Source organism: Lethenteron reissneri, chromosome 8 (genome assembly GCF_015708825.2).
Source record: "Lethenteron reissneri isolate LAM-NWPU_2019-01 chromosome 8, ASM1570882v1, whole genome shotgun sequence".
NCBI classification, from domain to species: domain Eukaryota; kingdom Metazoa; phylum Chordata; class Hyperoartia; order Petromyzontiformes; family Petromyzontidae; genus Lethenteron; species Lethenteron reissneri.
In genome coordinates, this window is record NC_083786.1 from 974,533 (window position 1) to 989,221 (window position 14,689).

A 14,689-nucleotide genomic window follows, 5' to 3' on the forward strand; every position below is an offset into this window, starting at 1 on the left:
GGTGTTGGTCATGAGCGGGAATCAAACTCGGGTTGCTGGGTTCATAGTGCAGCGCACTAACCACTGCCCCACTGTTCCCCACACACAGAGCACTAACACTGCCCCACCGCTCCCCACACACACACAGTGCGCTACCCACTGCACCACCACTCCCCCCACACACAGTGTGCTAACCACTTCCACACCGCTCCCTACACACAGTGTGCTAACCACTGCCCCACCGCTCCACACACACACAGTGTGCTAACCACTGCACCACCACTCCCCACACACACAGTGTGCTAACCACTTCCCCACCGCTCCCCACACACACAGTGAGCTAACCACTTCCCCACCGCTCCCCACACACACAGTGTGCTAACTACTTCCCCACCGCTCCCCACACACAGTGCACTAACCACTGTCCCACCGCTCCCCACACACACACACACAGTGCGCTAACCACTGCCCACCGCTCCCTACACTTCTCTGTTCGTCTCTTTGTTGTGCAGTCGCCGCCCTCCCTCTGCCCGGGGCCACGCAGGCGCCCAATGAGCAATGGGGGCGGCTCCACGGTGCCCACTCAGCCCCCAGCACCCCCCTCTCTCTTCAACTGTGCATGCTAAACAATTAGACACTTTCACAACTCACTCAACTAACCATTCAGTTGCATCTTCGTAAGTGTTCACCAATCACACACACATACTCAAGTGCATCAAAAAGTAGGAACGCATTTTTACACGCTCAAGTGACAGAGTGAGCGCCATCGGGAGGGATGGAGCTGCCCGTGTTCGTGGTGGACGCGTTCACAGGCGTGCCTCTGAGCGGGAACCCTGCCGCCGTGTGCCTGCTCGGCCAGGTGAGCTTGGAGGTCGCCTCTTCGGGACCGCAGTCACTCAAAGGTCGTCGTCGTCGTCCTCACCAAGTCTGACACGTTCGCCATCGTGGCGCACGCTCGTCGCCGTATGGCACAGGGGTTTGCGTGCGGCTACAGCAGAGGCAGCAGAATAATCCGAATATTTATTTAGACTGGGGGAATCCATTGAGCTATAAAGCTCTTTTTCACAGACGTCCAGTAGCACGGTTACCGTGGGCTGCGTTGTGGAGAATATAAGTAACTACATTAATAATCGGAAATGCCTCCTCCCTTACATAGCTGCCCCCCCACATACGACACACACGTGTGATATTTACACATCAGCCACACACATGGCCTCCTTTTTGCGAGTGAATCCTTTCAGCAGCTTTAATTCAAGCGAGCCTGAATCTGCCGTCGAGACACCGAGTCCAGAGTGTTTCTTGTGTTGTACCAATGCTGCTCAAATTATGCATTCCCAGGTCATGTGGCTGATGGGATGTGCAAGAAATACATTCTTGCATTCATACTCTTTGGTTCTTTCGGTAAAGTCACGTAGATAAAAAATAACGAAATTAAATCACGACGTTTCGGAGGCAACACAAGCTTCCGTCATCAGGTGGAACAGCGACAGCAAAATTACCGTAGTGATTACGTGACTTTACTGAAAGAAGCAAAGATCCTTGCAGTCACGAAAACTTCAAATCTAGATGATTGCATTGTTTATATGGGACATGTGTGCAGGAGACGTATTATATGTTTATTTATATATTTTCACCATTTGTGGTTTTCAACTCTCATTTCCTCGATTTCTTAAAAAAATTATATTCATTATTTTCACGTCTTTGCTGGCTATTAATTAGAAAAGATGCTCCTCTCTGTTGTTCCAATGGCAATCCTACTACTCACAACTTTGATGCTGGTGATGAAGTCGTCTCTCTGGCCGATGTGCTATGAAGGGCCATTGCTCTGAACTTCACCTATTTATATTTTTTATTTTAATGCCACAATGTTATTGACTGTTTATTTTTTATTTTTTTGTACATAGTGTTTTAACTGCTGCCAATGCAGACGCAGCATCACCAAATAATTATTTAGAAGGTTGGTTAATACCCTTATATATTACAATGTTTTACTTGTTCATTATCATCGCTTGTTGTTGGAAAATATGTTGAAAGATACAATTATTTAACTCGATATGAAGAATCAACCCGTGTTTGCCTGGGGACAGAATTGAGATAAATTAATTGTAGACAGAGTTGGTATCAGTGTGATGAAAAGAGTTGAGATCGCCAGACTTGTGAAAAGCGACAACAATTTTTTTAAATCACAAAGGGAGAGTTGATGGTGATCATGGAGAGTGAAATTGTCAAGTCTATTTTTGGCCTAGTCACAAACAGTGTTAGACTAGAGAACGCCAAAAGGCAAGCAGCACAAATTTTATTTAGAGAAGCATAGCGCCATTGTTTTTAATCACATTGTGCTGGTAGCCTTTTAGCATTCTCTGGTCTAACACTTTGAGACGAGGCTCTAAAGAAAGTTGTCTCTGATATGGACCAATCACTTGCGAAGACAATGCATATATTTACAGAGCATGTTTTTTGTTTGCATGTTCACCACAAGTATATGTGGTTAATACTGGTAGGAACCTCCTGGTTACACCAGCCCACAGGAGATTATTGTGTCCATCGTGCAGGGAGGGGCTGGGTGGGGAGGGGCTGGGTGGGGAGGGGCTGGGTGGGAAGGGGAGGGTGGGGAGGGGCTGGGTGGGGCTGGGAGGGGTGAGGCTGAGTGGGGAGGGGCTGGTCACCCCGTGGTGCCCTTATAAAACTCAACGTTTAACCAACTCACGCCGGCTTGTGCCCGCCCTCACAGTCGGGCATATTTGCGGAATATACCACGCCGCCGTTGACCCTGGCCATTGACAGAGCAACCCAACGTTCCTACCAGTTCCCTCCGCAGGAATGTGTTGCAGACCTGATTCCTTGCAAAAGGTTTCTGTTTGGTGTTTTAACATCTGAATACAACTGTTTTATTGCAGGAAGGGTAAAGCCTATTATTATACTAAGGGGCCGTCCATAAATGACGTCACGCAATTTTTGACCCCCCCCCCCCTAGTCACACGGCGTCACAAAAAGTCAGACCCCCCCTCAAATATGACGTCACAAAGCTCTGCCCCCCCCCAAAAAAAACATGCTTCAAATCGCTTTGAACGATTGTCATTGTAGTGCTATTTAATGTGGCGCTGCACTCTGTTATAGGAGAAAACATTTATTAAAAAGTCTAATTAATTAAGTAGAACGGGTTGTCTATATTTATTTAAAGTTGCGCATTTTGATGTGATGTCACATTTCTACCCCCCCCCCCGTCGTCACACATCGTCATAAATGTCTGCCCCCCCCCCCCCCAGGTGCGTGACGTCATTTATGGACGGCCCCTAAGACTTACTTTTATTCTGCGGGTTTTTGTCTCTTGGCCACCATGTCTCCTGCAGGATCTGGCAGAGGAGATGCATCAGAAGATTGCGGCAGAGATGAACCTGTCAGAAACGGCGTTTGTGCGCACGCTTTCTCCAATGGACGACTTCAGTTCAGGTCAGCAGCCCCAAACGTCAGTACAAGTTCAAGGTGCAGCCCTGCAGTTGCTCGCTCACGCCACTGCTGGCGGAAGGGCCTCCCACTAGAGTGAACTCTGGGGCATACTTGCTCTACTCCTCCACGCCGCCCACACCGTGTTGTAAGAGGTGGGAGTACACCCACACTGACCCCACCACGCGCAACCTGCTCCATCGGCTAACTTTGGTGAATCCGTTCATACTGCTGCTGGGTGAATCGAGGCGGGAGGGGGTGATTTAAGAAACTTGCTCCCACGTTCGACCCGAATTGAAACATTGACCTCTGGATTGCAAGTTCAGCGTGGTAACCATTAACAAGCCTCTGGCAGTTGCTTGCTTAAATCGCACCACACTTGCACATTTCCACTCAATGCGTGCTCGCGTACACCAGTGCGAGGAGTGGTTGATAGCAGGGAGGCAATCCGGGAGTCGTGCGTCTGTAGTGACTGAAGCAGCAGAACGTGAGCTCGAGAATACCGTAAGGCAATGCTGCTAGTGGGTTATTACTGTACACATCATCAATAGAGTGGTGGCGCAGTGGTTAGTGCACTGCGCTACGGACCCAGCAACCCGAGTTAGATTCCTACTCACGGCCAACATCGGTGAAGAAGAATATCCGAACCGGTGTTGGGCATCCTCGAAGTCGCCTCAGTCTCAAATGAGTACCTAGCGCTGTGTTGATGAAACATCGCCACTGGGGAGACAAAGGCAGTCGGGCGTGGTGTTGCCCACCCACCCACCCCCTCGTGTGCCATTCCAGCCTTCAGAGGTGCTTGCTAACAGCACTTTCCACAAAAGTCTGTTAAGGCTATACGAGGGATCTTTGTCGTTGTAATAATATACATTACCAGGCGAGAGAGGAGTCAATTGAATCCAGTGCAAACTCTGTATTTGAACTACATTTAAACACACTCTATGTAGAACCAAGCAAAACTCAACCTCCCGCCCCCCCAAAAAAAAATCCCACGTGTAGCTGTTAACAAACCGTTGGGGCAAGTGCTGTTAGTGAGCACCTATTAAGGCAGGCATGGCACACGATACGGTGGTTGGTCAACACCACGCCCGGCCGTCTTTGTCTCCCTCGTGGCGATGTGGCAGCGACACCACCGTCTTTTCTGCCACCCCTTCACCTCCACTTCGGTTCCTCACTGAAACAAAAATCTCTCCTCCACGATTGGCTGTCTGCAGCACCACCTCACTTTCATCATATTGTCCTCCTGGCCCAAACTTATCTCCCATTTAACAATCGCTTCCAACACGTATTGGTTGTTGGACCTCGGTCAGGCGGTAGAAAAACTATCCACGACATCAAAATCGTCGACAGCAACGAGTGGAATGCACTGGTGAAATAAAAAGCACGCTGCGTTATACTACCAGTTATGCTACCGGTTATACGACCGGATCGCCACGGGGCAAAACTACCAACGGGGAAAAGTATTGGCATAATGGGCCCATTACTTTATTTGCCCTGCAAATATTTCCCTCTTCCTGGGCAAAGTGGCAGCCCCCTGAGCTCTTAACTGAATAACAGGCCCTGTACCATGCATTGAATGTGGTGGCGAGATGTTAAATACCTCGCCTAGTATATAGGTCCTATAGGAGGTCGAGTGGGTTCGGTCCCGGCTCTCACGCGTGTATATTTGGAGTATTCATGTCTCTCTCTCCCCCTGTGGCCACGTAGATTTTTCTCCAGGTCCTCCGGTTTTCCCTGCACACTTAGAAACATGCGTTTTGAGTATCTGGCTGCTATAAATGTCCATGTGACGATAAGCCACTTTGTTGAGCGATCATTTGTCATAGCCAGGTCGCTTCTGAAAAAGAGCTACATAGCTCAGTGAGCCATACCTGGTCAAATAAAACAAATAGTTTAGTTCATAGTTTAAATGAACACAAAACAAACGATGCAAAACCACGGCAATGGTTCCAACAGCTGAAACGCTTCTGCAAGAGAATTAAAGTTAGGAAACAGTATCATCAGAAAATCAATTAGACCACAGATTAGAGGAGCCCCAACTCTCGAACCCTGTACATTCCAGGCATTGTGGAGTCTGGCGACAGCCACTGCTTACACTCTGGTGTCCATCCCCAGTCATCTCTCAGGGCTTTCTGTGAGTTTAAAGGACATGGTTCCCAGCCAATTGGCTGCAACAATCTAATGCAACCGAATTGGCGGGGTGTATGAGTTGCATGAGATGCATCTGACACCTTTTAACCGATTAACTGTTGCCAGGCCATTGTGCAGTTTGTATGTTCGTTCCAATTGGTGGAGTCATTACGGTACTAATATTCCACTGAAAACAGTTACCGCTTCCTGCATACTTTCAGAACTGGTAAATCGATTGTGATAATGGTTACCGGTTAACAGTTTACCGGCTACTGTTTAACAACCTTAGTTTTGAATGCACTCGGCATGCAACTGCAATTACAGAATACTTTGATATTGTCTGCTGGCAGAGTCACCCTTGAAAAATTAGCTTCTAAGCTCAATGGGCTTTACTCAGTGGGAAATAAACTTCTGATTTCTGAACGCGTCTCGTATTGCAATGGCACACAACATTTACCGCCCGTGGTGCGTCTCTTCTCAGCCACGCAGTTCGGTCTGCGCTGGTTCACGCCGAGCCGAGAAGTGGCGCTCTGTGGACACGCCACCCTCGCCACTGCCGCGATCCTGCATTCTCTCGGCAAGTCACAATTTGGTCTCCAACCACACGACACACACCACCCGTGCACACACGCACACCAAATTGCTCAATTGCAATTACTGTACTGTATACATAAAGCAGTCATTGCCCCCAATTAGCAAACATAACCCAGGTCTCTTATACTTTCGTATGCCTGCTGTAGGTGCAGAGCAACAACTACAATTTCACATTCAGGTGGTCAAGCCAGATAACCGTGTCAGGAGCAGCGGAGTGTATCGCTGTAATGTCTCCTTCGTATTTGTGGGCATTGCGTCATTATACGCCATGAGTTTTCTGGAATTGTCAAACCCAGGGATTTTCTGTGTAGGGTCTATGCCCTAGGTCACGATTGGTCACTTGAGTTCTCACATGGTTAAATAGGATAAACTTGAAACCTGTAATTTCAACACAGCAAGAAACATCAACACTTGTGACTTGAGTCAAAGTGGACAGGGTTAAGACTGAGCGAGACAGAGCGTTATGCAGTTTTTGCGATTTAAAAGAAAAGGGTTATCACCTGCTCGGGTTTGATCCAGACGGTCTGGGAATGGACATCTGTGTTCCAGTGGCAGGAGCTGATTCGTACTGAGATCTGGTGATGGTATTGCATTGAACTTTGTTGCAGTAGAATGCACACTTCTGATTGATCTGGGTCAGGGACCTTTCAAAGAAAAAGGAGAGCCATTTTGTTTTGTTTTTGTCTTTGACCAAAATAGTTGGAGAGCCGCATCACACGCAGAGCCACTTGTACACAAACACAGACACAGCAGCGGGTATGCAGCAGATAACAACAACACACATTCTGACTTAAACAAAATTGATTATGGAATAAACTGTGTATATTTAGTTCATTCCCCCCCTTAGTTATTCTTTAACAATACGGTTTTACAAAATGTTGTTGTCACCAAGACATTCCATAGTAACCCATTTCCTGCCATATGTAATCAGTTATCTTTACGTTAGATTATGTTGAAGATTCAAAATATTTTTTTTAAACGGCTGCCCGCAAGGTTACGGCCAAAGAGCCACCACATGCGGCTCTGGAGCCGCAGGTTGCCGACCCCTGGTCTCGACAGACTGAGGAATGTGTCCGGGTTTGGATTTTGGAATAGGTGCCGATCTGCTACCGTTGGCTCAACTCTAAACCCACCCGCTTTTGGGTGATTCTGCAATTGTGATGCGAGAAGTAGGGGAGTGGGTGTGTGCGTATGTGCGGAATGGGCTGCACGTGAGGTGCAACTTGTGATGTGAGGCTGTTTTTACACAAATTCAGCCAACGTTCCGTCAAAAAAGTTTTCCATCGATGGCCAAATATCGCAGCACGAATCAGGCTCATCTGTTAATGCAAAGACTACTTAAAGACAACTTAAAGTGCCGTACTTCCACGGTCTGTCTCGTTGATATGGCGGTGTCTTTTGCGCGTCCATTTCTGTGTTGTGGCAGGCAACACCAACGCACGGCTCGTATTCCATACGCTGAGCGGCGAGCTCGCAGCTTGGCATGAAGGGGACCACATCGCGCTGGACCTGCCGCTCAACCCCACCGAGCCGCTGCAGGTGAGGAAGACAGAGAGGAGACTTGTACCTCGAGCATTCTGTGCTGGCTGTGAGAGGCACACGATGCTCTGCCATCGCGGGTGAACCGCACACATCCAAAGGACTGTGGGGTGAAGCCAGAACACATCATGGCACCTTATCGGTGCTCAGCAGAAATATAAACTCTAATGATTGTGTTCGCCATGGCATGTATGGATTTACGAGCGGAAGAATCAATTCTAGTTGATATTCGGTGCATTGTTACGTGCCTAATGTGTGACAAAAAGGTTTTGTCTTAAAAAAATTGCGAGTGGTACTTTTAAAAAACATTTTCACCATCACTTATGCCATCAGAGTTTTCTATGGCGGGAATGTTTGATTTTTTATACACTAAATAATTATTACGTGTCTGTTTTAGGATAGAGATGAATTTAAGACACTGATTCAGGTAAGGCTTATTATTATGTCTTTGTTTCATTTGAACGTGTTGCATAAGTGTGCGTGCTTTGTTGAGCTATTTTGACAAAAGAAGCTCATGAATATATATATGTGACACGTGGTGACACCCTGGATACCCTGCAAACGAGATGTTACATATCAAGGGATTGCCATTTGCAATATCTTAATACATCGAATCTAATTTATATTTACAGAGCGCCTTCACTCAAGGCGCTTGACATAACTTACACGATGACAGAATGGAACGATGTCGTTCATAGGGGTATGCGATACAAGGATTGAGGAATGAGTGACAGCACTAGAGGGGTAACTTAGGGATCACGAAATGACGGGAAGGAGTGGAGGGGCGAGGGGAGCGGAAGAGAATGGGCAATATAAAAGAGGTAAAATTATACTGTCAGACACTTGAGTAATTGTACACCTAAAGAGCACATTCTGACCAGAACAAGGGATATGTGTTGTTGAAGATGACTATGAATAACCTGACCTTTGTCCTCGGTAAAAACATCTTGCGAATGGCAAATTGCACTAAATGGTGTATTGCCTACTTGAAAAAAACCCCCCATTAAATTATTTAATTTCTGATGATTCCACGCATAGTTGTTGAGGATTGCCCATTGCCCACAATCCCAGAAAGGTCGGAAACCATTGCCCTAGACGCTGTACCAGCGCTTCTAACCAGCGGCTGTGGCATGGATAATGTGCAGGAGAAATTACAAATGTGAAGGATTGTTACACGAGTGTGTTGTCATTGTTGCCGGGTAATTTTTGCACGTGTTCTTATCGATAGATTTAAATTGCAAGAAACTCTCACGTGAAAAAAGAATGCGGTCCTTTAGCTGCACGTGCTTCCTCTTGTGCGTTATTTCACAAACGTGATATAAGAGAGTGCTTTGTGATTGGTCAGTGTCACCATGCTGTAGAGCACCACAAACCCTGACGTGCTGCCCCCGTTGCTGGCTGGGTGCGCTGGGGGGTGTGGCGCTTGGCGTTTGTGCAGGTGGCGGTTGGAGAGATGAGCGTGCAGGACGTCCGCTATTCACCTGGCACTTGTAAACTGCTCATCCGGTTGAGCGACGTCTATACCAGGTGCGCCCAGCTGGACGGTTTTGTGTTTCACCCGTCATCACGTGACCTTCTTGTATATGGGGGGCGGTGACGTGGACCCGGGCGGTAGCGCATTCGCTGCTTGCTGCAGAGGTCTGCAGTTTGAATCTAGCCGGCCCCGGTTAATACTGCGGGTGTATTCACCTTTCAAAATACTACGTGGCGTCTGCTTCACGGTAGATATGGAAGATCCTGTGACATAATTCAAAGAGTACCGTATGTCATTTGACACCGCCGTCGTGGTTCAATTTGGCCAAATTTTAAAATGACACCGCAAATTAGTTAATTTCAGGGAACAAATAGCAATTGGCACCCCCTACTGCAAAAACCTAGGAGGACCCTCCTGTCAAAATCTCAAGGTTTTTGTCCTGGCAACAAACGTATAATAATAATAATAATGCTTCACACAGCATTATTATCCTTGTACTTTAATTAAACTACTAGCTTGTTAGCCTGTCCTAGGACGGAAGCTGTAATGTAAAAATGTAAATTAATGTTTTATTATGAGATTGTTAATTTTATTAGGAAATATAGCACGTAAAGACATTTTTCTTAACTTATTAAATGGAATGAAGGACTTTGGAAGATTTCTCGGTATACGATATTTTGTGTGAATCTCTTATCACTGTTCAAAAGGTTTCCCTGCAGTTGGCTATCCTTGATGAACACTTTGATCCGCTGAGGATATTTAGATCTAGACAACGCTTATTAGACACTCTATAGGGGCAGTGTCATCTTCAGGGTGGCCAAATCTAGCTAGCATACAGGCAAAAGAAGCATTAACATTGGTAAATGTTTTGACCAGGGACTCTTTGGTATCTTACGCAATAGGCAAAGGTAAACAATCTCTGTGGCTGTATAATTTGACAAAACCCGTAACTTCACTTTAGCACTGTTTTCAAATCACCTGAAGCTGTTAACTGACACATTTATCTTCACCGATGGACGCTTGATAGCGAAGAGTGAAGAAAGTAGAGTGCTGATACTGTTTGAAGTAACTTAGCAAATAACGAAGACCAACGGAAAGCATTAGAGTTACGAATACATTGATCAGAGTATAATTTTAAATGTAATGGCAGGGAATATTGAAAAAAAGAATGTCATCAAACACTTCACTGCATTTCACTGTCGCACTGTATTAATGGCAGTGAATGGTTCACAAAGGAAAGTCATACAACACCTCGCAGCATTTGACCACAGCATTGCATTAATGGCAGTGGTTGTTGCACGCAACTATGTCATGAAAAGCCTGACGTAACGTTACAGTAGCACTATTTAACGGACGTTCAATTACTTGCAATTCACTGCTCTGATATGTATCTTCTGCTTTCGCTCACTGGGGTTGAAAACAATTGGGATTCGATACAATGTCTGCAAAGTAGCAGAGAAATGTTTATTGTAGCATATTTTGGAAGCGTAAAGTCAACTTACCTTTTGTTGGACGTGCCGAATAAATAAAGGCACCAAATGCACTGTGATGCGGCGCAGAAGTATTTATTGCCTTCCCTTTCTATAAAGATACTGAAAATCGAAAGCGAATTTGCGTAAAAAAATTCTCATAGCCGCTCGACCTTCTTCTGCATTAGTCAAAAAATCCAGGCACACGTGAATAATAATGAGGGGGAGGGCCGCATGTGGAGTGTCGTCAAGCGCGGGACACACACGCAGCTTGTTTTGGCTCGTTATATAAGTTGCTGCGTTGATTTCTTTATTAGCTTTACTTTCCATAAAGACAGGTCAAAATTAAAGCTAATTTGCGTAAACAAATTTTTATTTCCGCTCCACGTTCTTCATGCGGAGGGACCCCACCTTTTCATGATCATCAATGAGGGGGGCTGGTCAATGTGAGTGACGTCACGTGCGTTACACACATCCATTCTTGGCTCATAGTAGTGATGAGCTATTAGTATGTTACCGGTGTCCCTAAAGTAGAAACATGAACAAGCACACTCTCATTTAGAAACAGAGAGCTGCTTCGATATCTAATGAACTCATAGACACTCTGACATGTCCCACCGATCTCAACTTATTTAAACCTGTTTAAAACCGACTTGCACATGGTTTGCAACTATTACGAGCGAGCGTACATCATTCTACATGAGCCGACGGTGTGCACTCGTTAACTATTTGTTATTTATTTTATTGGGTGTGATATTCATTGGATACATACATGCTGTATGTTATAGATTTAGCATGTTTGTATGTATGTGTTGTTATTGAGCAGAGGCCCATAACATCAAGTGGCAAGTCAAGGAGCTTGGGAAAAAGGGATGAGAGGGAATTCCAACGCCGAGCAGTGTGGTGCTTCAGTTAAAAAGAATAGACACCGTCACGGACAACGTTTTTCAACCTCAAGCAATTTCCCAAGCGAGGCGTTTTGACGAGTAGCGATGTTCACAGGCAGGATCTGGAGCGGCTGCCGATCGATCCGGGCTCACTGTTGCGCGTCGAGCGAGCCAGTGGGAGCCCCGACGTGATGGGCGTTATCGTGACGCTGCGTGGCTGCGGCGGGGATCGGATTAACTTCTACTCTCGCTACTTCGCTCCCTGGGTGGGCATCAATGAGGACCCCGTCACTGGTGAGCGAGCATGCGAGCGCACGGGACCAGGGGAGAGGGTGAGTGCTTTGTGATAAGTTATTATTATGAGATGGCTTGCTTACCCTCGCCAATTCTCAATATTTCTTTTTCAGGAGGGTCTTACCACGTTCTCTCATTAGGGTGGCGATGTTGCTACGTGTAATCCCAATTGAGTAAATTGAAAGGTAATCTTTCAGCATTGGAAGTTTGGTCAATAGCCATAATGTTTCGCTTTGGCAGGAAACCCATGCATAACAGGGGAGACAACACAAAAACACGACCCACCAAAATGCCAAAGTTGGGAATTGAACTCCGTTCCTTCTTGCTGTGAGACGCAAGTGTTACTACTGTTGCCACCCTACCACCCAAAGTTACAAAAGTTAATATCATCATATCAGCTGGCACATGGGCATGTGTAGACCAGATATGCTATATGCTGTCAAGATATGTCAAGGCCCTTTGAAGGCTTTACTTTAAATAGGAACTAGAAGCAGAGGTCACGAGCCAACAAGAGATCTTAGAAAATCTTATTGAGTACAGCGCAATGGATAAAGCATTAAGCTCAAAGAAGTCGAAGTGATTTCTGGTCATATGACCATTGAGGCATTAGTGCTCATCTCCTGTTAACAGTCGTGAGCCAGTGGTAGAAATTCCACATTCCTATGCCAGTGGCGAGTGTCTCCGTAAAATAAACGAAATGGGCCGAGTCATTCCACAAACAGACCTTCCAATTGCTTGCTCTGCCCGAGCCACCTGGCTGGTTTACGCACGAATCTGCAATTTATGAAGTGTTACTATAGCAGTTTATTTATTCCGAACCGAGCAGAGTACGAATGCACTGTTAACTTATTCTCAGGATCTGCGCACACAGTGCTGGCAAGCTATTGGTCTAAGGAGCTTGGAAAGCAAGAGCTAATGGGTGAGTCATGACACCACTGCAACAGGTTAATTTATGGTTAATAAACCTGCAGTATTAACCAGGGCGGCCTGCTGGGTTTGAACCGCAAACCTCTGCAACAAGTGGCAAATATGCTACAAACTGTGCTACATCACGGCCGGAAAATTACATAATTACGTGCACCATGTCGGTGGTTGTGAGGAGATAAAGATGCATTGCTCTTTCAATAATCGTTTGCTCACAATGCACAGCTGACTCTTGTTGTTGTTGTACGTACAGCCAGGCAGTGCTCCCCGCGTGGCGGGGAGCTGCAGCTGTCCCTGCAGCAGCAGCACGGGCGGGTGAGCGTGTCTGGGCAGAGCCGCATTGTGCTGCGCGGGTCGCTGCACCTCTGAGCCTCTGCTGCCCTGTAGATCGTACCAATTATCTTCACTCGTGCCGCTTAGTTCCACCAGCGCCGCTTAGTTCCACCAGCAAGCCACCCGTTACGATGCAACAAAATCATCTAAAAAATAAAATTTTATCACTCAATTATATTTTCACTGCCTATTTCCTAAATCTCATCCTGAACTCCATCTAATTTTTGTTCTCACCTTAAACACACTCAAGAGCTTCAAGTACAGCAATGAGAACATGTACAGGCATTGCATGTGTATTTGTGTGAATGCCCAAAAAATTACAAATGTGGTCTCGTTTAAAGCAAAATGACCTATATATTTTCACAGGACATGAGAAGACTCCAAAGTAAATGGCACACCATAATGCAATGTGATTAATTATCATCGTCACTGTCAAAATCATGATCTTAATTATCAAAAATAAATAACCAGACTTCTGAGTTGAACTACGATGAAAATCTAACAAGAGGGTCCTTGCCTCTAAACATCTGGCAGTTTACCAGCACGTCTCCAAGCAAGCCTGTCTGCTGATGAGACACTGAATGTTGAAACCAGTCAAAACTGTGCATTTGTTGAACATATGCTCCTGAAACGAAGCATTGTCAGATGGCTGTGTGGTTGACGGAATGTGTAAACAATACTTGTATTTTTTAATGGATGTGAAAAAACTAATTGTCTGTTTATCTATTTTGTTATATTCTCCACAATGATGCAATTATCTACATATATAAAATGATTCCGTTGTATATCTCTGTGTTTCCGGCACTTTGAACAAACCTTATACAAATCCACATTTTGCAAGCCATGTGTACAAATATGGTATAGATGGGCGTGAAACAAAAATGTGCTCATGTGGAGGACAAAATTCAAAACCCCGGAAATATATCATGCTTATGTGCATTACAAAATGTAATGTTTTGCTGCTGGATGTGAGGACCATCAGCCTAGCAACAGGCATCCCTAGCAACGGCACCCATAACAACGGCACCCTTAGCAACGGCACCCCTAGCAACGGCTGGCCCAGGAAGTCATGGGGGTCATCAGGGAGGACAGCCAGTGGGTCTGCGCGAGAGCCTATGGGCAGTGCGGAAGTGTGTGGATTAATGATTGGAATGATTGAATTGAGTAACAATGAGAATGAATGAGGGAAGTGTAATTTTGCTTCAAAAACGTAAAAAAAAATCTGCTTATATGTACTGTGGAATACATCAACTGCACCGTAATGTCAAGAGTGTCGCTGCTGCTCGCCGAGTTCCAAGAGAGTAGTGTCTGGTGAGTGTCTACCGAGTGGTGGTATCAGATTTGTCTGACTGCTGAGTGGTGTGGGAGTGGTGAGGTGTGTCGTTCGTGATGTTGTGCGAGTGGTGAGGTGTGGTGAGATGTGTCATGAGTGGTGTTGTGGGAGTGGTGAGGTCTCTCGTGAGTGGTGTCTGGTGAGGGTCAAATGTCAGTTGTGGTGGCTGGCAGTGGTGTCAGGTGAGCGGCGACTCGTGACACCATCAGGCGAGTAGTGTCGGGTGTCTGGTGACCGTTGAGTGGCAGAATTGGGGCCGAGACAATGGTGGAGAAACTCGGATGTGGAG

The 14,689-nt window shown here is 46.1% G+C and overlaps 1 protein-coding gene across 4 annotated transcripts; it reads left to right on the forward strand.

Moving 5' to 3' along the window:
* Positions 1-544: 544 nt before the first annotated feature.
* On the forward strand, positions 545-13,546 carry PBLD (phenazine biosynthesis like protein domain containing). Of its 4 annotated transcripts, none has more exons than XM_061578015.1 (9): positions 545-838; positions 3,330-3,429; positions 6,035-6,130; positions 7,574-7,686; positions 8,084-8,113; positions 9,125-9,213; positions 11,632-11,848; positions 12,667-12,729; positions 12,988-13,546. In XM_061578015.1, the coding sequence occupies exons 1-8, from the start codon at positions 755-757 to the stop codon at positions 12,724-12,726; spliced, it is 789 nt and encodes a 262-aa protein (XP_061433999.1). In that variant the 5' UTR covers positions 545-754; the 3' UTR covers positions 12,727-12,729; positions 12,988-13,546. The 4 variants fall into 4 exon arrangements, with proteins under 4 accessions (XP_061433999.1, XP_061434006.1, XP_061434014.1 ...); XM_061578022.1 differs by having other exon boundaries at positions 13,434-13,546; XM_061578030.1 differs by having other exon boundaries at positions 547-838; positions 11,632-11,810; positions 13,434-13,546.
* Positions 13,547-14,689: the final 1,143 nt, after the last annotated feature.